The sequence below is a fragment of the Mustela putorius genome, unplaced genomic scaffold, assembly GCF_011764305.1.
Source record: "Mustela putorius furo isolate JIRA1106 unplaced genomic scaffold, ASM1176430v1.1 tig00000115_pilon_pilon_pilon, whole genome shotgun sequence".
NCBI classification, from domain to species: domain Eukaryota; kingdom Metazoa; phylum Chordata; class Mammalia; order Carnivora; family Mustelidae; genus Mustela; species Mustela putorius.
The window spans coordinates 206,791-232,425 of NW_025421285.1; the positions used below are offsets into that span (position 1 = coordinate 206,791).

A 25,635-nucleotide genomic window follows, 5' to 3' on the forward strand; every position below is an offset into this window, starting at 1 on the left:
TATACATATGTGTGAAGATTTATGAAGAAAAGCTATAAGAGCCTTTGCACAAGACATAGACATGCAGCCTATGTGCTCTAAACAAACAAATGATAATGATAATAATAATAATAATAATAATAAACACCCATTAATTATCATAAGCTAAGTTTGAGATTTACACATTTAAATCATAGGCTAATATTCTTATTTGTTCAGCCCAGATAACTAGAATATAGTACAAACTAAACAGTTAATCATTCCTTACCAAATATATAGATAATTCTAACCATTATTTTATTGTACAATGAATATCCTATTTTTCTTAGCTCATTACTAGATGAAATAAATTATAGAAAATTATTACCCAAGTTTTTCATTTATAAAATGAGTTTATGAAATTAATAATAATTAGCATTATAATAGTCAAACTTTAAAATATTTGTAAGCATTTGATTTTAGTGTAAACATTTGATTTCAGTATAATGATTTAATTAATAAAATAACTGATTTTTATTTCAAATTGAAAATTGAATACCGGCTGTCCACATTTTAGTTTAATATATGATTTCTTATGTACATGAGAATTGAATAATAAAAGTCTGCTTAAAATTTAAATCAAATTTATTAAATATGAATGACTGTAGTGTTAGATTTTTAGTTTATAAATCTACAGTTTGGGGACTCTCATCTCCAAACTATGATGCAAGAACAAATCCAAAATCAGATTAGTTTATAAATCTACAGTTTGGGGACTCTCATCTCCAAACTATGATGCAAGAACAAATCCAAAATCAGATTAGTTTATAAATCTACAGTTTGGGGACTCTCATCTCCAAACTATGATGCAAGAACAAATCCAAAATCAGACATCTGGAAAACCTATACTCTCAGCCCATTTATTTCTACTAAGTGAGTCATCTCAGATTATTTCTAGGGCAAAAAAATGGTGTTACTCACTAAATATGTTCATAGAAAGTGTGAATAAAATAAAATATTTGAGAATTCACTTTTGTTGTAATTTTAGAAGGTTCTTCAGAATATTTTTCATACCTTCCATTTAACATTTAGTGTCTTGCACAAATTAAAATAAAATTATTACCATATATTTGATTCATTCTATTAAAGGGCTAGAATTGTTATATTTAATATATCCAAAACATAACTTACAAGAAAATACCCAACGCATTGATGACAGATAAATATGAGCAAATAGATGACTTTGTTTTAAGACACACGTTTGAAATACAGTATGATAATATAATCTTAAATTCTTTCTAGTCAAACGTCAAGAACATTCAAAGATTAAAAAGCTGTTATCTTCAAAGTTCTATAAATTATTTATTCTAAAATTGTATTCTACTCTTTTGACTATATAATTTGCTGGTCTTAGTGATGTTAATGTAATCTATTATAGATGCTGGTTACTGTATATGAAGTAAAGGCATTATCCTATTCATATTTTTAAAAATATAATGCTTTGTAAAGAAATTCTGAAAATTATTAATACAATCATTGTCATCACACACTGAAATAAAGCTCTCAGACACTGATTTGAGTGGTGTGCAGGGCTGCCTCTGCAAGGGAGATTATCAGCAGCTGAATTCTACTCATAGCTTTTATTTTTTTCTTTATTGGAAAAGCAAGGACAGACATATCCAAGCATGGGAAAGAATTTTTATCTTGAAGGCAGAAAGCAGGCCTGCACCCTCCCAAACCAGTGGCCATGAAGGGAGGCAGTCATAGGATAAGGGAGGAATGGGATGATTGTACTAGCAATGGCTGGGGATAGGAAGGGGAGTTCAGTTACTTTCTTTACAGCTCCTAATCTATGCCCTGCCCCAGGGTATTATGGGATACTGTTTCATACCAGGCTATTGCATTCAATAGCCTGAGAACAAGAACACTGCTGAGATTTCAGCTGCTTACACAGTCACCTCTCAGTGTTTGCAATATATTTTCTAAGAATAACTCCACAGTCACAAAGGAAAAAAATGCGTTTTGGGCCTTGTATTTTTGAGGAAAGACAAATAAACCTGTGACATATTGAATGAGCTTATAAGTTTTAAAAATAGTAAATTCAATCTTTATAAAGCAATAAGCTGTATTCCTCTTTTTCTAGGTAAAATTTGTTTTCCCCCTTTATAGAAATTGAGAAAATCTTCCAAGTGCCTGCTAGAGAAGGATGTAACCAGGATTTTTTTTTTTAGATTCTTCTGATTTCACTATGACTTAAGGTTTTCACTTGTTATTTCTAAAATTTTAGCTCAATACATACCTGTGTATTTATGACAAAAATGTAGAATCTAATTTAACTACGCTGTTCTGAATTTATTTACTTATTTATTTTTGTTTTTTTAGACTTTTTATTTTTTATAAACATATTTTTATCCCCAGGGTACAGGTCTGTGAATCACCAGGTTTACACACTTCACAGCACTCACCAAAGCACCTACCATAAGCCCACCCCCCTTCTCCCAACCCCCCTCCCCCCAGCAAACCTCAGTTTGTTTTTGAGATTAAGAGTCACTCATGGTTTGTCTCCCTCCCAATCCCATCTTGTTTAATTGATTCTACTCCTACCCACTTAAACCCCCATGTTGCATCACCACTTCCTCATATCAGGAAGATCATATGATAGTTGTCTTTCTCCGTTTGACTTATTTCACTAAGCATGATACGCTCTAGTTCCATCCATGTTGTCGCAAATGGCAAGATTTCATTTCTTTTGATGGCTGCATAGTATTCCATTGTGTATATATACCACATCTTCTTGATCCATTCATCTGTTGATGGACATCTAAGTTTTTTCCATAGTTTGGCTATTGTGGACATTCCTGCTATAAACATTCAGGTGCATGTGCCCCTTTGGATCACTACGTTTGTATCTTTAGGGTAAATACCCAATAGTGCAATTGCTGGGTCATGGGGCAGTTCTATTTTCAACAATTTGAGGAACCTCCATGCTGTTTTCCAGAGTGGTTACACCACTTTGCATTCCCAACAACAGTGTAGGAGGGTTCCCCTTTCTCCACATACTCACCTTTGCTGTGCAAAAGCTTTTGATCTTGATGAAATCCCAATTGTTCGTTTTTGCCCTTGCTTCCCTTGCCTTTGGTGATGTTCCTAGGAAGATGTTGCTGCAGCTGAGGTCGAAGAGGTTGCTGCCTGTGTTCTCCTCAAGGATTTTGATGGATTCCTTTCGCACATTGAGGTCCTTCATCCATTTTGAGTCTATTTTCGTGTGTGGTGTAAGGAAATGGTCCAATTTCATTTTTATGCATGTGGCTGTCCTGGATTCCCAGCACCATTTATTGAAGAGGCTGTCTTTTTTCCATTGGACATTCTTTCCTGCTTTGTCGAAGATTAGTTGACTGATAGAGTTGAGGGTCTATTTCTGGGCTCTCTATTCTGTTCCATTGATCTATGTGTCTGTTTTTGTGCCAGTACCATGCTGTCTTGATGACAGCTTTGTAATAGAGCTTGAAGTCCGGAATTGTGATGCCACCAATGTTGGCTTTCTATTTCAATATCCCTTTGGCTATTCGAGGTCTTTTCTGGTTCCATATAAATTTTAGAATTACTTGTTCCATTTCTTTGAAAAACATGGGTGGTACTTTGATAGGAATTCCATTAAATGTGTAGATTGCTTTAGGTAGCATAGACCTTTTCAGAATATTTATTATTCCAACCCAGGAGCATGGAACATTTTTCCATTTCTTTGTGTCTTCCTCAATTTCTTTCATGAGTACTTCATAGTTTTCTGAGTACAGATTCTTTGCCTCTTTGATTAGGTTTATTCCTAGGTATCTTATGGTTTTGAGTGCAATTGTGAATGGGATTTCCTCCTTAATTTCTCTTTCTTTTAGGTTGTTGTTGACATATAGAAATGCAACTGATTTTTGTGCATTCATTTTATATTCATTTTATATCCTGACACTTTACTGAATTCCTGAAAAAGTTCTAGCAGATTTGGAGTGGAGTCTTTTCGGGTGTTCCACATAAAGTATTATATCATCTGCAAAAGAGTGAGAGTGATAATTCTTCTTTGCTGAATTGGATGCCTTTAATTTCTTCTTGTCTGATTGCTGAGGCTATGACTTATAGTACTATGTTGAATAGCAGTGGTGATAATGAATATCCCTGCTGTGTTCCTGAACTCCGGAAAAAAGCTCTCCATTTTCTTCATTGAGAATGGTATTTGCTGTGGGTTTTTCATAGATGGCTTTGATGATATTGAGGTTTCTATCCTCTATCTCTACAGTCTAAATAGTTTTGATCAAGAAAGGATGTTGTACTTTGTTAAACACTTTTTCAGCATCTATTGAGTGTATCATATGTTTCTTTTATTAAAGTATTATGTCACATTGATTGATTTTCAGATGTTGAAAACACCTTGAAGCCCTGGAATGAATCCCACTTGGTCATGGTGAATAATCCTTTTAATGTACTGTTGGATCCTATTGGCTAGTATTTTGGTGAGAATTTTCATATCTGTGTTCATCAAGGATATTGGCCTGCAATTCTTTTTGAACAGTTTCAGGAGAATAGGAATTAATTCTTGAAATGGAATGTTCTGAATCTATATGTGTTGTCCATCTGGTCCAGTGTTTCTTTTAAGGCCTTTATTTCTTTGTTGATCTTTTGCTTGGATGATCTGTCCATTTCAGTGATGGGGGATGTTAAAGTCCCCTACTATTATTGTATTATTGTTGATGTGTTTCTTTGGTTTTGTTATTAATTGGTTTATATAGTTGGCTGCTCCCACGTTGAGGGCATAGATATTTAAAATTGTTAGATCTTGTTGGACAGACCCTTTGAATATGATATAGTGTCCTTCCTCATCTCTTATTATGGTCTTTGACTTAAAATCTAATTTAAATGATGTAAGCATTGCCACCCAGCTTTCTTGCTATGTCCATTAGTATGGGAAATTGCTTTCCACCCCCTCACTTTAAATGTGGAGGTGTCTTTGAGTCTAAAATGAATTTATTATAGACAGCATTTTAGTGGCTTTGGGGTTTTTTTGTTTGTTTGTTTTAAGATTTTATTAAAAGGGTGGCAAAGACCCCAGACACACATTCGTGTGTTAACTAAATCAGAAGAGAACCCAAAATTTGGGGAGAAGAAAGGGGGTAAAAAAAAGTTCAAAAAAATTAAGAAAAAGTAAAAGAAAACAGAAGATATGTATATTAAACTGGTGAATAGAATAGAGACACCCACTTGATTCTGGAAGTATTTTGGTCTCTTAGAAGAAACTATGTCCCAAAATTTTAAAGAAAGAGAAACACACAAAAATAAGGGTAAACACAACTAAGGGATGGAATATGATTGTAAAGATGAAAAATTTAAAAATAATTCTAAAAACAAATTGATAAGATACTTTGCTTGGGAAAAAGAAAAGGAAGTGGAGTGAATTTGCTCAGGCTGGAGACTAGAACTAATGCTAGATTTGGGGTATATTTTGATCTATTAGAAGTTGTATCCAAAAATTTCTTAGAAGAAAAAAACCCTATGTGTATACAAAAAATAAAGTTAGATACAATGAAGGATAAAATACAATTATAATAATGATGGTTCAAAAAGATTTTTTTTAAAAAAAGAGTTTTGTTAAGGTAAACTCATTAAAAAATGGTAAAAGAGGAAAGAGTAAGGTTAAAAAGATAGAATAAGAAGAAAAAATTAAGATTAAGAAAAAAATAATTAACTTTGTGAGACTAAAGAATCATGCGGAGAAAGCCATGAATTTCATGCTTTGTTTTCCCCTTCTCTAGAATTCTGCTGTTCTTCTTGATCAGTGAACTTGGTCTTGGCTGGATGTTCTTGCCAGTCTTCTGGGGGAGGGGCCTGTTGTAATGATATTCAAGTGTCTTTGCATGAGGCAGAATTTCACTGCCCTTGCCAGGGGCCATGCTAAGTAATCTGTTCCGGTTTGCTCTCTTGAGCTTTTGTTCCCTGAACACTTTCTGTAGAGCTCTGGAAGACCGGAATAAAAATAGCAGCCTTGAGGAGATGAGAGGTCGGGTCCCCACTCCATAGTGCACCCTCGGAGAAGAGCACTCAATCACTCCTGTCTCCCTGGTCTCTGGCTGTGCTCCCAGCTCACCCGGCCTGTGACCAAATGTTTCTGTCTCCGGTACCCAGCCCCGTTTGGAGTCTCTATACTCAGCAGACCCCTGCCACTCTTCCAGAGGGGTTTCCCTGTATCTTCCACTTGCGGGGTCCCTGATCTAAGAACTGTGGCCTGTGTGCCACAGTTTACAGCTTAAGGTAACCCTGAGCTGAGAGCTCTCTCCTCCATCTCTGTAGAGATCTCCATCTCTGTAGCCAATTTCCGGGCTCTAATACCTGTGATCTCTGCTACACTCAGACACTCCCAATCCTTCTGTGACCCTGCAGGATCTGAGACCATGCTGTCCCCGTGAGGGCTGCACCCCCCACTCAGCCACTGGAGCAATGTCCCTCAGGTTAGTAGAATTCTGTAAGTTCCAATTTTGTGCTCTGTTGCTCCACCACTTGCCAGGACCCAGCCCCATCCCCACAGTCTGTCTTCCTGTCCCTTTGGATTCACTTCTCTGCAGGTCCTACATTTCAGAAAGGGGTCAATTTTCTGTGTCTAGAATTGCTGCTCTTCTTCTCTTCATTCTCCTGTTGGATTTGTAGTTGTTTGGAATGGTTTGCTAACTATCTAGCTGAACTCCTCCTACCTGATGGCTACTCCTTGCCATCTTGACTCCTCCCACTGTTGGATCCTATTGGCTAATATCTTGATGAGATTTTTGGGGGGGAGGGTGTGTTGAGAGTTTTTACATCCATGTTCATTATGGATCTAGTTTTGTAAACCTCTTTTTTGCTGGGGTCTTTGTCTGGTTTAGGAATCAAGGTAATGGTGGCCTCATAGAATTTTTGGAAGTTTCCCTTCCATTTCTAGTTTTTGAAATAGCCTGAGAAGAATAGGTTGGGAGGCCATATGTTCTTGAACTCTTATTTGTTGGTAGATTTTTGATTGTTGCTTCAATTTCTTTGCTGGTTTTGTTTCTGTTTGGGTTCTTCCTATTTCAGTTTTGTGGAGTTTATATGTTTTTCGGAATGCATCCATTCTTCTAGATTTCCTCATTTGTTGATATATAGTTGCTCATAAAATGTTTTTATAATTGTTTGTATTTTGTTGTGGTTGGTTGTGACCGCCCCTCTTTCATTGGGTATTTGGATCCTTTCTCTTCTTTTTGATAAGTCTGGCTAGGGGTCTATCAGCCTTACTGATTCTTTCAAAGAACCAGCTTCTAGTTTCTGTGATCTGGTCTACTATTCTTTTGGGTTGCCTTTCATTAATTTCTGCTCTAATCTTTATTATTGCTCTTTTGTTGGGATTAGGCTTTATTTGCTATTACTTCTCCAGCTTCATTAGGTATAAGGATAAGTTGTGCATTTGAAACTTAAAGATTTTATTTATTTATTTATTTAACACAGATTGAAATACAATGAGAGAGAGAACACAAACAGTAGGAATGGGAGAGGGAGATACAGGCTTTTGACTGAACAGGATGCCTGGAATAGGGCTCAATTCCAGGACCCTTGGATCATGACCTAAGCCAAAGGCAGACAGTTAATGACTGAGTCACCCAGGCATCACAAGAATTTTCTTATTTTCTCAGGAAAAACTGTATTGCTATATACTTCCCTCTTATGAAAACCTTTGTTGCATCTCAAAGGTTCTAAAAGTCATGTTTTCATTTTTATTTACTTCCACGAATTTTTAAAATTCTTTAATTTCCTGCTTGACCCATTCATTCTTTAGTAAAATGCTCTTTAACCTCCATATAACTGTGTTCCTTCCAAATTTCCTCCTGTGATGGAGTTCACATGTCAAATCACTGTGGTCTGAAAATATGCAGGGAATAATCCCATTCTTTCACTTCTGTTTAAGACCTGATTTGTGACCCAATATGTGGTCTATTCTGGAGAATGTTCCACATGAACATGAGAATAATGTGTATTCCATTGTTTAAGGATTGAATGTTCTGAATATATTTCTAAAGTCCATCTTGTCCAGTGTGTATTCAAAACCCTGTTTCCTTGTTGATCTTCTGCTTAGATGATCTGCTCACTGCTGTCAGTAGGTTGTTAATGTCTGCTACTTTGTGGTATTATTATCAATGAGTGTCTTTATTTTTGTTATAATTGGCTTATATAATTTGCTGCTCACATGTTAAGGGCATAAATATAATTATTAGGTCTTGTTGAGTGATCTCTTTAATTATGATATAGTGTCCTTCTTCAACTCTTTTTACTGTCTTTGGTTTAAAATGCAATTTGGCTGATATAAGAAGAGGTACCTCAGCTTTCTTTTGATTTCCATTAGCATGAAAAATGTTTCTACACCCCTTCACTTTACATTCGGAGCTATCTTTGGGTATAAATGAATACCTTGTAGACAGCATATCCTATGGGTCTTTATTTTTTAAAGATTTTATTTATTTATTTGACAGACAGAGGCACAAGTAGGCAGAGAGGCAGGCAGAGAGAGGAGGAAGCAGGCTCCCTGTCAAGCAGAGTTGAGAGCCTTGAGATCATGACCTGAAGTGAAGGCAGAGGTTTAGCCCACTGAGCCACCCAGGTGCCCCAACCCTGTGTCCTTTGATTGGAACAGTTAGCCCATTTTCATTCAGAGTAATTATTGAAAATAAATATGAAGTTAGTGCCATTGTAGTATCTGTAAAGTCACTATTTCTTTATATTGTCTCTTTTCTTTTTATGGTCTTTGCTACTTTTGGGCTATCTCTTTGCTTAAAGGATCCCCATTCATATTTCTTGCAGGGTTGGCTGAGTGATCACAAATTTTTTCTTTCTATTTGTCCTAGAAGGTCTTTATCTCTCCTTCTATTCTGAATGACAGCTTTTCTGGATAAGGTATTCTTGACTTTATTAAAAGCTTTCAGTTATTTTATTTCCATTCCATTTTAGCTATACCTGTCATAACAAAATACTAATGACTGGGTGGCTTAACTAAAAAAAAATATAATCTTCTCAGAACTATGGAAGTTGGAACTCTAAGATCAAGGTGCTGGCAGGATTTTTATTTGGTTATACCTGTCTGCTTGGCTTACAGATGACTGTCCTCTTTCTGTGCCGTCATGGCTTTTTCCTCTGTGTGCATATAGTCCTGGTATATTTTCCTCTTCTGGTAAGACCACCAATCTTACTGGATTAGAGTTCTACACTTATGGCCTCTTTTATGCTTAATTATCTCCCTAAAATCCCTTCCTTCAAATAGAGTTACATTGGGTTTTATACCTACAACCTAATTTGGGGCCTGTTCTATGAAAAGAAGCATATGCAAAAAGACCTCAAAAGGCTGAAGGAGCCATACTACTGAAAATGAAGCCTGAGAAGCCCAACCTGATGAGAAATGGTTTCTTAAGGAGCCTTACAGACAGAAGCATGTCTTGGAGCTCACAGGTCAAGTAATCTTCCCCAATCCCACCTCCCTTGTGACCTGCTTTTATATCCTTAGAGGCTAGGATTACATTATGGGGGACCATGCAAGAGGAGAATGTTCCAGAATAGGTATGTGTCATGGTCATATCTCCAAGACAGATCAAGGATGTTATACCCTAAAGATGTACTTAAGGGTGTGGTTAAATAAATGGAAAGAATGTGGGAGGAGAAGATTTTTTTTTTTTTTTAAAGATTTTATTTATTTATTTGGCAGAGAGAGATCACAAGCAGGCAGAAAGCCAGGCAGAGAGAGAGGGAGAAGCAGGCTCCCTACTGAGCAGGGAATCCGATGTGGGGCTTGATCCCAGGACCCTGGGACCATGACCTGAGCTGAAAGCAGACGCCCAACCCTCTGAGCCACCCAGGCGCCCCAAGAAGATTTTTAAGGATTTTTCAGGTGACAGAATAGTCATCATGGCAGATTTGTCCAAGATGGCTTTAGTGTGGTTCACAGAGGGCAATACATTTCAGTTCATGATTTTTCAGTATATGGATGCCCCTCCCTAAACTAACATTTCCAACCTCTCTCCCTCCTGCCTAACTTATTGCCAAGAACTGAATCTTGATGACTCAGATCCTTGTCAGGACTCTGGTTAGGTTTCCTTGTAGCTGCCCTTTACTCCCAGGATCTGAACAAGCTCTTTGAGATGCAGTCTGACAACTTGATATATGCCTCAAATTATTTATCACCACAAGATATCAGACATGGGAGGGTGCCACCTCCTTGGTTTAATCAGTTAATTTTGGCTCAGATAATAATCTCAGGGTTGTGAGATTAAGCCCTACATCAGTTCCTGTGCTGGGCTTAGAGCTTACTTGAAATTTTCCCTCTTCCTTTCCATCTATTCTTCCCTTACCCTCAAAGAAAGATATCATATACAGGTCAGATTTATTTTGGGATGAGCCATTCTCTAGACCACTTATGAAATCTTGGGAAATACTTAGGTCACCAATGTTTAGTTGAAAGATTTTCATCCACCCACATTTTGGAATTCACTGATATTCTCAGGATTCAACTTATGAGTGGTTTTTTTTTTTTAATTTTAATACAGTCTTTTATATTTGTATTTCTTTTGGAGCTCCCCAAAATCCATCCCTAATTTTGATGAGTTGCTAAATGGACTCCTATGACTCAGCATGCAGTACTCACAGATAAGATTTATCATAGTGAAGTGATAGTCAACATAAGGAAAAGGTGCATGGGAAAAGTTCTAGAGAATACCAGATGAAGTTCCTAAAAGTTATTTCCCAGTAGAGTCACATAGGATGTGCATAATTCTTCTGCTATCAAAATTTTACAACACATACGAATTTTTATCTATCAAGAAAGTTAATTATAAACTCCGTGTCCAAGATTTTTATTGATGCTTGCTTGACCTTCCACCTAGTAAGTACAAAGATTCCAGACTCCCAGAAAAGAAAGCAAGAGTATCATAAACCACCTTGACTGTACAAAATTTCTAGGCATAGTGAATTTCCCTTTTCATTTAGGTAAAGTTTTGCTTTTGTATGAAATGCTTTACTATTTAGGTTCCGAGATACCAGCCATGGGTCAACCTTGTAATTAGAGTTTCATACCAGCTATATTAACCTTTTTTTTTTTTTCACATTTCAGGCATCATTTTATAAAGATACCTCATTTTTTAGGACTGATTTTGCTACCAGCTCTCAACAGATTTATTTACTGATTTTGGAGGAGACACTAAAATAGTATGGCTTGAGTGAATTCAAGTTTTCTAAGGAAGGTAGACCCAGTACCTGGCCTAGTTATGGAACTGTGACCCAATTCTAACAAATGTGGTATAAGAAACCCTTGTTTCCAATTGTATGGAAAAGATTTTGCTTGTTCTCTAGTTTAAAAAGGCAGGTATGTGAAGAGACCTCCTTTTGTGCACCTTTCTCTTTCCTGATTTAAAGGCTGACATATAAGGATCTCATGCTTGTAGGTGAAGGGGCAATCTTTTCTGAAATGATGTATACGACATGATGCAAATGTAAATAAGAGGTAGAAAAGAAATTTTTCTCAAGATGCATATTTTATTTATTTTTTATTTATCTGTATTTTATTATGTTGTGTTAGTCACCATATAGTACATCATTAGTTTTACATGTGGTGTTCCATGATTCATTGTTTGCATATACCACCCAGTCCTCCATGAAATACATGCCATCCTTACTACACATCACTGGGCTCACCCATCCCCCACCCCCTGAAAACCCTCAGTTTGTTTCCTGGAGTCCATAGTCTCTCATGGTTCATCTCCCTCTCTGATATGCCCCTTCATTTTTCTTTCCTTCTCCTAATATCTTCTATGCTATTCCTTATGTTTCACTTACTTCACATCCTTTTCAACATTTGTTGCTTCTTGCCTCATTAACTATTTTGCCATTCTAACTGCTGTAAGGTGAGATCGCAATGCAGTTTTGATTTTGATTTCCCAGATGGCTAATGATATTGAACATTTTTTCATGTGTCTGTTAGCCATTCATATGTCTGTTCATGTCTTCTTCCCAGTTTTGACTGGATTATTATTGTTTATTATTATTATTATTATTGAGGGGGTGTTGAGTTAGAGAAGTTCTTTATAGATCTTGGGTACCAACCCTTTATCTGTAGTGTCAATTCTCAATATGGAACAGGAACATTGAATTGTCGTTCTGTGGAAACTGTTTTATGATAGCTAAATACATTTTAGTCTCTTGGAACTAGAAAGCTATTATACCTGGTAGAAATCATTGTACCTGATTACATCTTATAGCAAAACCTTGAGCCCCATAAAGATGAGAGGGCAGAAATAAGATTATTTTGTAATGCAGGATCAAAATAGGGAATGAATAAAACTAGTTGGACCATGTGTTTGCCTACACACATTTCATTATAAGCATTTTTAAATTTGCTAGGCTATTTGTATCCCACCCCTCCCTTATTCTTTATAGGAGAATAAGGATAGTACAATGATAAACATTAACTAGCTTCAAATCTTTACCCTCAGGTCACACAGATATTGAATGGTAAGTAAGTTACTTAATCCCTATGTGCCTCATTTTCACCATCTATACTATTAGACAAATGATAGTGCCTACTTCACATGATGGTACAAGACTTAAATGAGTTAGCATGCATAAAACAACTAACACGGCTCCAGGAACTTCATAAACCCCAGTATTTCCAGTTGTTAGTACTATCATGGTCTTGCCATAGGCTAAATATCAACATGACTTAGCCCTGATAATATTAACCTTGATAATATGATTAAGGGGATATGTGCCAGGCATCTCCTTTCCATACTCTCTCATTACAGGCAAGTCACTGAAAGTGAAGGAAAGTAAAATTCACCCCACACTCAAGGGCAAGGGAATTAAAATCCACCTCTTAGAAAGGGGTGCATCAAATTTTTTGTAAACATATACTAAAATTACTACAGTAAGTCAATGTTTATAGAGACCTATTTAGAGGCTTTATAAATAACTTTTCTCCTTATTGTTTCATCTACTAGCATCACATTCTATCTGCAGATCTTGCCTGAAACAATTATCCTAATGGTGATTTTCCATTCCCATCACTGCTTTTCCATATATTTTAGAGAGAGAGAAAGTGACAGAGAACATGAGAGGGGAGAAAGTGAGAGGGAGGACAAGACCCCATGGAGCTGGGACCCTAATGTGCAACATGATCCTGGGACTCCTGGATCATGACCTGAGCTGAAGGCAGTCACTCAACCAACTGAGCCAACCAGACACCCCACTATATCATTCTTAAAGGTTCTATCCAGCAAGATCTAACAATTGTAAATATCTCTGCCCCCAAAAAGAGCCAACTACATAAGCCAACTGTTAATCAAAAAACAGATAAGTATTGATAAGAATATGTTAATTGTAGGGGATCTTAACAGAGCACTCTAAGCAATAAACAGATCAACAAAGAAACAACTTTGAATGACACCCTGGACCAAATGGACCTCATAGATATATATAGAACATTCCACTGGAAACTGGATCTCAATCATAAGAAAAAGTTTGAGAGAAATTCAAACACTTGGAAACTAAAGGCCATCCTGCTCAAGAATGTTTGGATCAACCAGAAAATCAAAGAACAACTTCAACACTTCATGGAAATCAATGAGAATGAATACACATTAGTCCAAAACCTATGGGATACAGCAAAGGTGGTCCTAAGGGGGAAATGCATAGCCATCCAAGCCTCAAAAAAATAGAAAAATGCCAAATAAATAAACTATCTTTATACCTTAAAGGACTGGAGAATCGATAACAAATTAAACCTGCTCCATGCACAATAAGGGAAATATGGTAAGAGCAGAGATCAGTGAATTAGAAACTAGATATTCAGTAGAACGCATCAAAGAAACTAGTAGAAGTTGGTTCTTTGAAAGGATTAATAAGATTGATAAATGACTGGCTAGACTTACTCAAAAAGAAAAGAGCAAAGACCAAAATAAAATTATGAATGAAAGGAGAGAAATCATGACTAACACCATGGAAATAGAAACAAATCATCAGAAATTATTACCAACAGTTGTATGCCAATAAATTAACCCAGAAGTGGATGCATTCTTAGAAACCTATAAACTCCCAAAATTAAATCAGGAAGAAACTGACTGGTCTAAAGCAAAGACCAATAACCAGTAACGAGATCGAAGTGGTGATCAAAAACTTCCCAAAAAACAAGAGTCCAGGACTGGATGGATTCCCCGGGGAATTCTATCAAACTTTCAAAGAAGAAATAATACCTATTCTTCTAGAAAGAGGAGGAGGAAAACACTCAGATTCTTTCTATGTGGCCAGCATCACCTTGATCCCCAAACCAGGCAAAAACCCCATCAAAAAGGGGAATTACAGACCAATATCCCTGGTGAATATGGATGCCAAGATTCTCAAGATCCTAGCTAATAGGATCCAACAGTACATTAAAAAGATTATCCACCACGACCAGGTGGAATTTATCCCTGGGATGCAAGGATGGTTCAAGATTCACAAATCAATCAATGTGATAGAACACATAAATAAGAGAAGACACAAGAAGCACGTTGTCCTCAAAATTGATGCAGAAAAAGCATTTGACGAATACAGCATCCTTTGCTGATTAAAACTCTTCAGAGTAAAGGGATACAAGGAACATTACACAACTTCATAAAATCCATCTATGAAAAATCCACATTCTCAATGGGGAAAAGCTGAGAATCTATCCCTTAAGATCAGGTACACAGCAAGGATGGCCACTCTCAGCACTATTGTTGACCATAGTACAGAAATCAATTGTTTTCATATACACTATCAATGAAACTATAGAAAGGGAAATAAGAGAATCAAATCCATTGACAATAGAACCATAAGATACCTTGGAATAAACCTAACCAAAGAGGTAAAGGATCTCTACTCAAGGAACTATAGAACACTCCTGAAAGAAACTGAAGACTCTACAAGATGGAAAAACATTCCATCCTCGTGGATTGGAAAAATATGCTACCCAGAGAAATCTGTAATTTTAATCTGTAATTTTAATGCCATTTTTCAAAGCGCTGGAACAAACCCAAAATGTGTATGGAACCAAAAAATTCCACGAATCTCCTAAGAAATGTTAACAAAGAAAAACAAAGCTGGGATGATCATGTTGCCTGATTTCAAGCTATGTTACAGAGTTGTCACCAAGACAGCACAAAGAGAAACACAGACCAATGGAACAGAGTAGAGAGCCCAGATATGGACCCACAACTCTATGGTCAAATAATCTTCGACAAAGGAGGAAAATGGTGGAAAAATGACAGTCTCATCAGTAAATTGTGCTGGGAAAATTAGACAGCTACGTATGCGAGAGTGAAACTTGACCATTCTCTTACACCATAAACAAAGATAAATTTAAAATGGATGAAAGACCTCAATGTGAGAAAAGAATCCATCTAAATCTTAGAGTAGAACATAGGCAGTAACCTCTTCGACATTGGCCACAGCAACTTCTTTCAAGACATGTCTCAAAGGCAAGGGGGAAAAAGTGAAAATGAACTTTTGAGGCTTCATCAAAAATAAAAACTTGGCTCAGTGGGTTAAGCCACTGACTTCGGCTCAGGTCATCTCCGGATCCTGGGATTGAGTCCCGGCTCTTTGCTCAGCAGGGAGCCTGCTTCTCTCTCTCTCTGCCTACTTGTGGTCTCTGTCAAATAAATTAAAAAAATCTTTAAAAAAAATTCTCCTAACCTCATCTTCCACCATTAAAAAAATAAAATAAAATAAAAAAAAACCTTTCTGCATAGCAAAGGAAACAGTCAACAAAACAAAGCGACAACACACAGAATGGGAGAAATTCACAAGTGATATTATGGACAAAGGACTATAAAGAACTTCTCAAATTCAACACACACAAAACAGATAATCACATCAAGAAATGGACAGAAGACATGAGTGGACACTTCTCCAGTGAAAAGCCACATAGCTGACAGACACATGGCTAAGAGTCATATAGCTAACATACACATGAAAAAAATGTTCAATGTCATTAGCCACCAGGGAGATTCAAAGCAAAACCACATTGAGATACCACCAGACACCAGTTAGAATGGAAAAATTAACAAGGCAAGAAACAATAAATGTTGAAGATGTGGGAAAGGGGAATCCTCTGATACTCTTGGTGGGAATGTACATTGGTATAGCCACGTAGGAAAATTGTGTGGAGATTCCTTTAAAAGTTAAAAATAGAACTACCCTATGACCTGCAATTGCACTACTGAGTATTTACTCCAAAGATATAGATGTAGTGAAAAAAAAAGGGCCATATGCACACAAAGAGGGCAAGAAGTCCTCAAACAGACTCCCTGCTGAGCATGGAGCCCAACATAGGGCTTGATCCCAAGGCCCTGAGAACATGTTCTGAACTGAGATCAGGAGCTGGCTGCTTAACCATCTGTGCCACCCAGGTGCCCCAAGTTAGTGATTTTTTTAATTTCATTCTTTCAAATATTAGTTCATTGGGGTGCCTGGGTCGCTCAGTTGGATAAATGACTGCCTTCCTGCCTTTGGTTCAAGCCATGATCCCAGAGTCCTGGCATCAAGAGCCTTGGAACAATGGATAAAAGCTATCTTTGCAATGAAAGAACTGCATAAGACAGAAATGTTGAATCAACTAATATTTGCATTGGAATTCATTGTGTCGACTATATTCAAATACTTTAAAAAAGCATTTTTCTGAATACCACACGAACATTATTTGTACAATTTATTTGTACGATTTCTAGATCTGTCCCAGTGAGGGGAAAAGAGGCCTCTTACCCCTATTGTTAAAATGTAAATGAGTAACTGGTGATAAAACACACTTGTGACAAATAATTCTTAGCCCCTACTTGAATTACTGTGATGGGAAAAGACGACTTCCTAAGACGCAGACAGTGCTGGAGTCCCCCTCAGTGATACTGCACCACTCTGGAAAATATGCCTTCGGGTTCTTTCCCATCCCCCAGGGCAGCAGCAAATCCTTCTTCTCCCCTTGTTTTGGCCAAAGCAGCCAAAGATTTAAAAGTCTTTGGTTCATAGATGGCTAGATCAGCAAGTACTTTCCTGTTGAGCTCCACCTGGCACTTAATTAAATTGACAATGAATGCTGGGTACTTCAGGCCATGTTCCTGGGAGGCAGCTGTAATTCGATTAATCCAGAGCGTCCTCATGTTCCTCTTCTTCAGTCTTCGTGCTTTCGTGCATTTCAGAAATATCTGAATTGGATTTCACAATTAGATAGTAAATTAGTAACCTGTGTAAGAATTGTATCCATATAGTTATGGTTATCTTATCAAATTTCTGTAATACTGGGAGAATTGCTGTGCACATGATAAATACTAAACAAATGTTTGCCTAATTAATGAATAACATAACTATTCTATTTGTGTTTACTCAGTTAAGCAATAATGAGTATTTTTGAAGATGCTGTTCATCTTCAAGCCTTGTTGTATAAATATTGATGAATGAGAAAAATAGAAATATCAGTCTTCATCCAAAATAAACAGATACAAAAATAGTATTTTAGGAAAATCAGCTATTTTTCACTTCATCACAATAGTTTGTGAATAAAAAATGTTCAACTTTACTTGCAACTTGGTTGTAAAATATTTCATTTGTATCTGATGGAACATAAACTACGTTATTCCTCAAGGTCATTCTGTGAGATATATGTTATAATCTCTGTTTTACTGAGAAAGATACAAAGAAAACTTAAGTCATTTGTAAAAAGTCATTCATTGAGTAATTTACTCATTGAGTCAATGTCAAATGTATAGTGAATTCATGTACCAAAGCATAGAATTCCATTTACTATAAAACATCTTTTTTTTTCCATTCTGAAATTGGATGACTCTACTGAGTCTTGATTAGAAATGAAAAATTGTTAAACACAGATGTTTGAATTTAATACATAAGTTCAATTTTTTGAAGCACATGAAAAATTTGAAGTTTACATTAGTTAAGTAGAAGAAGAAAACCCCACAAAAACAGCAAATGACTAAAAAAATTTAAAAAGAACATGCACACTAGGTGCATTTTACCACAAAGTTTACAGGATCACTATTTTTAGTCCTTCCCACATAGTAGAAATAAAGAGATACAAATAACTCCATGAAAAATTAATGCATGCTATGTGTGTGTGCATCAAAGAGAAACTAGGCTTATAAATAAAATGGTAAAGGAGAGAGTCTGGGAGGGACATCTGGGTGGCTCAGTCAGTTAAGCCTCTGCCTTCAGCTGAGGTCATGACCTCAGGGTCCTGGGATTTAGTCCTGCATCAAACTTCTTGCTCAATGGGGTTTCTGCTTTCTCCCTCTGCCTCTCTGCACACTTGTTCTTGGTCTTCTCTCTCTCTCTCACATAAAGATAACTTTTAAAATATTAGTATTATCTCAAAGATAAATAAAATCTTAAATTAAAAAGGGAGAGAACCTTGGCACAATGGATAAAAGCTAATATGCAATAAGATAAAAAGGCCCATTTTGGTGTGTAAATCATCATTGCTACTTTCAAATGGAATGAAGATTCACAGACTGGAAATCTAAACTGTATATTTATTTTAAGCCCACTTCTCAGTTCTTGCAGGAAACCAAGTTAGTTCATAATTATTGAAAATTGTAAGAGATGTGACTTTTGGGGCACCTGGGTGGCTCAGTGGGTTAAAGCCTCTGCCTTCAGCTCATGATCCAAGGGTCCTGGGGTTGAGCCCTGCATCAGGCTCTCTGCTCAGCAGGAAGCCTGCTTCCCTCTCTGCCTGCCTTTCTGCCTATCTCTGTCTGTGGAATAAATAAATAAAACCTTTAAAAATAAATTTAAAAAAGAGATGTTGACATTTGAATTGCTACACAGTAACCAAAAATATATATACACTAAATGTGCTTGCAGATTTTGGCTGGACAAAATAACGTACATTCTAGACTGTACCTGGTTTGGTTTATATTTTTCCCAACTTTTGCCAACAAATTCTAAACACAATCTTACTGAGTTAATGTGAAAATGCTACAGTGTAGGAAAGTGCTTGAAAGATATGAAAACTTGAATTTTAATGTGCTGTGAATTTTCTCATTTCTTCTAAATTTAGGAATGGAAATTAGAATTTAGAATGAACAAAATGATTATTAAGCGAGACAATAGTACTTTTTTAAGTTTGAGGCTTTACAATATATTTATTTATTTATTAAAGATTTTATTTATTTATTTGACAGAGAGAGTTCACAAGTAGGCAGAGAGAGAGAGAGGGAAGCAGGCTCTCTGCTGAGCAGAGAGCCCGATGCCGGCCTCGATCCCAGGACCCTGAGATCAACACTTCATAGTGCTATTTCTGGATCATAGGGTAGTTCTGGTTTTTTTTAACTTTTTGAGAAACCTCCATACTGCTTTCCAGAGTAGCTTCAATAATTTGCTTTCCCACCAGCAATATAAGAGGTTCCCCTTTCTCCACATCCTCACCAATATCTATTGTTTCTTGTGTTGCTGATTTTTGACATACTTAATAGGTGTGAGGAAATATCTCATTGTAGTTTTCATTTGTATTTCCCTAGTGTTGAGTTATGTTGAGCATCTTTTCATGTGTCTATAGGCTATCTGGATGTCTTCTTTGGAAAAAAAATGTCTATTCCTGCCTTCTGCCCATTTTTAAAAATTAGTTTATTTATTTTCAGCATAACAGTATTCATTATTTTTTCAACACACCCAGTGCTCCATGCAATCCGTGCCCTCTATAATACCCACCACCTGGTACCATGACCTCCCACCCCCCCCCCCCCGCCACTTCAATCCCCTCAGATAGTCCATAGTCTCTCATGATTCACCTCCCCTTCAAATTTCCCCCAACTCCCTTCTCCCAACTCCCTTCTTTCTAACTCCCCATGTCCTCCATGCTTTTTGTTATGCTCGCAAATAAGTGAAACCATATGATAATTGACGCTCTCTGCTTGACTTAAATATTTTAACTCAGCATACTCTCTTTCAGTCCCATCCATGTTGCTACAAAAGTTGGGTATTTGTCGTTTCTGATGGAGGCATAATACTCCATAGTGTATATGGACCATATCTTATTTGGTTTTGGGATGTTGAGTTTCATAAGTTCTTTATATATTTTGGGTGCTAATACTTCATCTGCAAATAGTGAAAATTTGCCTTCTTCTTCATTGCTGATTTTGATGCCTTTTATTTCTTAATAAAAAAGAAATAAGGCATCAAAATCAGCAAGGAAGAATCTGCTGGGAGTAGGACTTCCAATAGCAGTGGTGTTGACATCCCTGTCTTGTTCCTGACTGGATGCAAAGCTCTCAGTTTTTCCCCATTGAGGATGAAATTAGCTCCTGACTTTTAATCTATGGCATTTGTTATGCTGATTTATGCTCCTTTTAAGCCTGCTTCGTTGAGGGATTTTTATCATGAATAGCTTCTGTACTTTGTCTAATGCTTTTCCTGCATCTATTGCAAGGATCATATGGTTCATTTATTTTATTAATGTAGTGTAGCACATTGACTGATTTTTGAATATTGAAACACACTTGAAGCACAAGAATAAATACCACTTGATCTTGGTGAACAATTCTTTTAGGTATCATTGAATTTAATTTGCTAGTATTTATGAGAATTTTACATCCATGTTCATCAGAATATTGGTCTGTAGTTTTTGTTTTTAGTGGAGTCTTCATCTGGTTTGGTATCAGGGTAATCCTGACCTCATAGAATGAATTTGGAAATTTTCCATTTTTCCTACTTTTTGGAACAGCTTGAGAAGTATTAATTCTTACTTAAACATTTGGTAAAATACACCTGTGAAATCATCTTCCTGAATTTTATTTGTTGGGAGATATTTTTTATTACTGTTTATTTTTTATTACTGTTTATTTTTTATTACTGTTTAACTTTCTTTGCTGGTTTTCATTTTTATGAAAACCATTACGAAATTTCATTTCTATATCATTTTTCTATAAATGATATAGAAACAAAATAAAAAGATCAATAAAATAAGAACTAGTTTTTTGAAAAAAAATTGATTAATCCCTAGCCAGACTTATCAAAAATGAAAGAGAAAAAAGACCCAAATATATAAAATCACAAATGAGAGAAGAGAAATAACTAATACCATAGTAATATAAGCCATTATAAGAGAATATTAATAAAAATTATATATCAATTCGTGCAAATTGTAAAAAATGGATAAATTTATTTCAGTTTGGTAACATGTTTCTAGAAATTTATCATTTCTTTCAGGTTGTCAAAGTTTTGATGTAGTTTTTAATCATATTATCTTATTTTAGTTCTGTGGTATTTCTCGTCTGTGATTTATTTATACTTTTTATTATTTAAATTCAACTTCCATAACATATAGGGTATATTGGTTTCAGGAGTAGAAATTAGTGATTCAACACTTGCATATAACACCCAGTGCTCATCATAACAAGTGCCTTCCTTAATGCCCATCGCCCATTTAGACCATTCCCCTATGACCTCCCATCCAACATCTTTCAGTTTGTTCTCTATAGTTAAGAGTCTCTTATGTTTTGCCTTCCTCTCTGTTTTTATCTTGTTTTATTTTCCCATCTTTCCCCTATGTTTATCTGTTTTGTTTCTTAAATTTCACATAGGAGTGAAATCCTATGATATATGTCTTTCTCTGACAAATTAGCATAATATACTCTAGTTCCATCCATGTTTTTATTCCATTGTATATGTACCACATCTTTTTTATCCATTCATCTATTGTCTATTGATGGACATTTGGTCTCCTTCCATAATTTGGCTGTTGTTGATAGTGCTGCTACAAACATTAGGATACATGTATCCCTTTGAATCAGTAATTTTGTATCCTTTGGATAAATACCTAGTAGTGCAATTTCTTGGTCATACAATAGTTTTTTTTTTTTTTTTTTTTTTTAGGAAATACCATACTGTTTTCCAGAGTTGCTGTACCAGTTTGCATTTCCACCCACAGTACAAGAGCATTCTTTATTTTTTTTTTTGAAAGTTTTTATTTATTTATTTGACAGGCAGAGATCACAAGTATGCAAGAGAGGAAGAAGCTGGCTTCCTGCTGAGCAGAGAGCTCAATGCAAGGCTCAATCCCAGGTCCCTGGGATTATGACCCCAGCCAAAGGCAGAGGCTTAACCCACTGAGCCACCCAGGCGCCCCAAGAGCATTCTTTCTCCACATCCTTTCCAGCATCTGTTGTTTCCTAATTTGTTAATTTTAGTCATTCTAACCAGTGTGAGGTAGTATGTGGATTTGTTTTGTATTTCCCTGATGATGAGTGATTTTGAATATTTTTTCATAGGTCTGTTAGCCATTTGTATGTTTTCTTTGGATAAATGTCTGCTCATGTCTTCTGCCAATTTCTTAAATGGATTGTTTATTTTGGGGGTGTTAATTTTGACAAGTTCTTTATATGTTCTGGATGTAGCACTTTATCTGATATGCCATTTGTAAATATCTTCTCCCATTCCATCAGTTAGCTTTTTGTTTCATTGATTATTTTCTTCACTATGCAGAAATTTTAATTTTTTGCTTTTGTTTCCCTTGCCCTGGAGAATGTCTCTAGTAAGAATTTGCTATACCTGAGGTTGCTGCCTGTTTTCTCCTCTAGGATTTTGATAGTTTCTAGTGTTGTATTTAGGTTCTATTTTTGTTTTTGTGTAAGAAAGTAGCCCAGTTTCATTCTTCTACATGTTGCCAACACCATTTGTTAAACAGACTTTTTCCCATGGGATATTCTTTTTTTTTTTTTTCCCCAGTGGTAATAGTATTCATTGTTTTTGTATCACACCCAGTGCTCCATGCAATGGGTGCCCTCCCTAATACCCACCACCTGGTTCCCCCAACCTCCCACGCCACGCCCCTTCAAAACCCTTTTCAGAGTCTAGTCTCTCATGGTTCACCTCCCCTTCTAATTTCCCTCAACTCCCTTCTCCTCTCCATCTTCCCTCCCATGGGATATTCTTACTTGTTTTGTCAAAGATTAGCTGCTCATATAGTTATGGGTTTTAATGTTTTCTTTTAAATAAGTCTGGATAGGAATTTATCAATTTTATCAATGTTTTGAAAGAACCAGCTCATGGTATCATTGATCTGTTTTACTGGAGGTTTTTTTTTGTTCTCTTTTTGTTGTTATTGTTGTAGTTGTTTTGTTGTTTTTTCTTTGTTTTTATTCCTTGTGCTGGCTTTTAGGGTTCATTTGTTCTTTTTCTATATCTTTCAGACGCAACTAGGGTTATTTACTTGAGATTTTTCTTCCTTCTTGAGTCAGGCTCATATTGCTATATACTTCTCTCTTAGTACACCTTTTTTTTGCATCATTGACTCATCCATTACTTAGTAGCATGTTGTCTAACATCCATATATTTGTGGTCTTTCCAAATTTTCTCTTGTGGTGGACTTTATGTTTGATAGTACTGTGGCCAGTACTGTGCACATGGGATCTTCAGAATAGATCATGTACTAGGTAACAAATAAGGGCTTATCAAGTGCAAAAGGATTGAGATTATAACATGATTATTTTCTTACTGCAGTGCTATGAAACTTGAAGTCAACCACAAGAAAAAAAAATTGGAAACCCCTTAAATACTTAATACTTAAATACTTAAATCAGACAACAAAAAAAGAAATAAAAAACATCCAAATTGGCAAGGAAGAAGCCAAACATTCACTATTTGCAGATGGAATAATCCTTTTCTTTTTTCTCTCCCCCCCCCCCAAAGCTTTTATTTATTCATTTGACAAGGCACAGCGAGAGAGGGAGCACAAGCAGAGGGTTTGGGAGAAACCGGCTTCCTGAAGAGCAGGGACCCCGATGCAGGGCTCAATCCCACAACTCAGGGATCATGACCTGAGCTGAAGACAGATGCTTAATGGCTGAGCCACCCCAGTTCCCTTACCTTGGAATAATCCTAATGAAAGAGGTAAAAGATCTATACCCCAAAAATGATAATAAGCACTGATGAAAGTGATTGAAGAGGACACAGAAAATAAAATAAAATTCCATGGTCATAGAATGTTGTTAATATTGTTAACATGTTATCTATGGTACCCAAAGCAATATACACATTTACTATAATTCCTATCAAAGTACCATTAGCTCCCCTGGGGATAAAAATATATGTTTATAAAAATAAAAAATTATAAAAAAAAAAAAAATAAATGTAAAAATATGAAAAAAAAAAAAAAAAAAAGAAAATGTGTATTCTGCTATTGTTTAATGGAGTAGCCTGTAAGTGTTACTTAGGTTCTGTTGATTGATGGTACTGTTCAGTTCCACAATAGTCTTACTAATTTTCTTCCTTTTTATTTACCAATCATGGATAAGGGTATTGAAGTCCCCAACTCTAAGTATTAATTCATCTATTTCTACTTGTCATTCTATCAAGTTTTGTCACATGTTAAGATACATTTTATAATAGATACATTTTATAAATAAATTTTATAGATACATTTAAAAAAAAAAAAAAAAAGTACCATTAGCTGGTTTCACAGTGTTGAAAAAAGAATAATAAAATTTTTATGAAACCACACAAGACCTTGAATAGCCAAGGCAACCTTGAAACAGAAAAGCAAAGGTTGAATTATCACTGTTCTGGACTTCAAGTTGTAGTACAAAGTTGTAGTGTTCAAGACAGTATGTTACTGGCACAAAAGCCTCATAGATCTATGGAACAGAACAGAGAACCCAGAAATGAGCCCACAACTATATGGCCAGTCAACTAATCTTCAACAAAGCTGGCAATAATATCCAATGGAAAAGAGTCTCTTCAACAATTAATGTTGGGAAATATAGACAGCAACATGTGAAAGGATGAAACTGGACCACTTTATTACACCACACATAAAAATAAATTCAAAATGGATGAAAGACCAGGGTGCCTGGGTGGCTCAGTTGGTTAAGTATTGAACTCTTGATTTTGGTTCAGGTCATGACCTCAGGATTGTGAGATCAAGCTCCACATCAAGTTCCACACTTAGTTCAGAAACTGCTTAAGATTCTCTCTTTTTCTTTAGCCTACTCTCCCGCCCTCAAATAAATAAATAAATCTTTATTTTTTAAAATAAAATAAACAAAATTGATGAAAGACTAAAATGTGAAACAGGGACCCATTAAAATCCTAGAGAAGAACACAGGCAGTAACTTATTTGACATTGACAGTAGCAACTTCTTACTGATATGTCTTCTGAGGCCAGGGAATCAAAAATAATAGTAAAATATTGAGACTTCATCAAAGTAAAAAGCTTCTGCACAGAAGAAAACAATAAAACCAAAGGTGACCTATGAAATTTGTGGAGATATTAGATGACGTCCAATATATGATTAGTATCCAAAACTCAATGGCCAATTAACAAATAATTCAGTTAAAAAGTGGGTTGAAGACCTGAATAGACCTTTTTCCAAAGAAGACATCCGGATGGCTAACAAGATACATGAAAAGATGCTCAACATCACTCATCATCAGGGAAATGCAAATGAAATCTACAATGAGATATCACTTCCCACCTGTTAGAATTGCTAAAATCAACAACAGAAACAAAATGTTTGAGAGACCATGTAGAGAAATGGGAACCTTCTTGAAATGCTGGTTAGAATGCAAAGTGTTGCAACTACTGTGGGAAACAGTGTAGAGGTTCCTCAAAAAGGAAAAAGTATGATCCAACAATTGAAC

General features: G+C 36.0%; 1 protein-coding gene across 1 annotated transcript; it reads right to left on the bottom strand.

Annotated features, from left to right (window-relative positions):
• Positions 1 to 16,870: 16,870 nt before the first annotated feature.
• On the bottom strand, positions 16,871 to 20,593 carry MRPL20 (mitochondrial ribosomal protein L20). Its single transcript, XM_045089518.1, has 2 exons — positions 20,588 to 20,593; positions 16,871 to 17,192 (listed from the first exon to the last, which is right to left on the bottom strand). Exons 1-2 carry the CDS (start codon positions 20,591 to 20,593, stop codon positions 16,887 to 16,889), a joined length of 312 nt encoding a protein of 103 aa, XP_044945453.1. The 3' UTR covers positions 16,871 to 16,886.
• Positions 20,594 to 25,635: the final 5,042 nt, after the last annotated feature.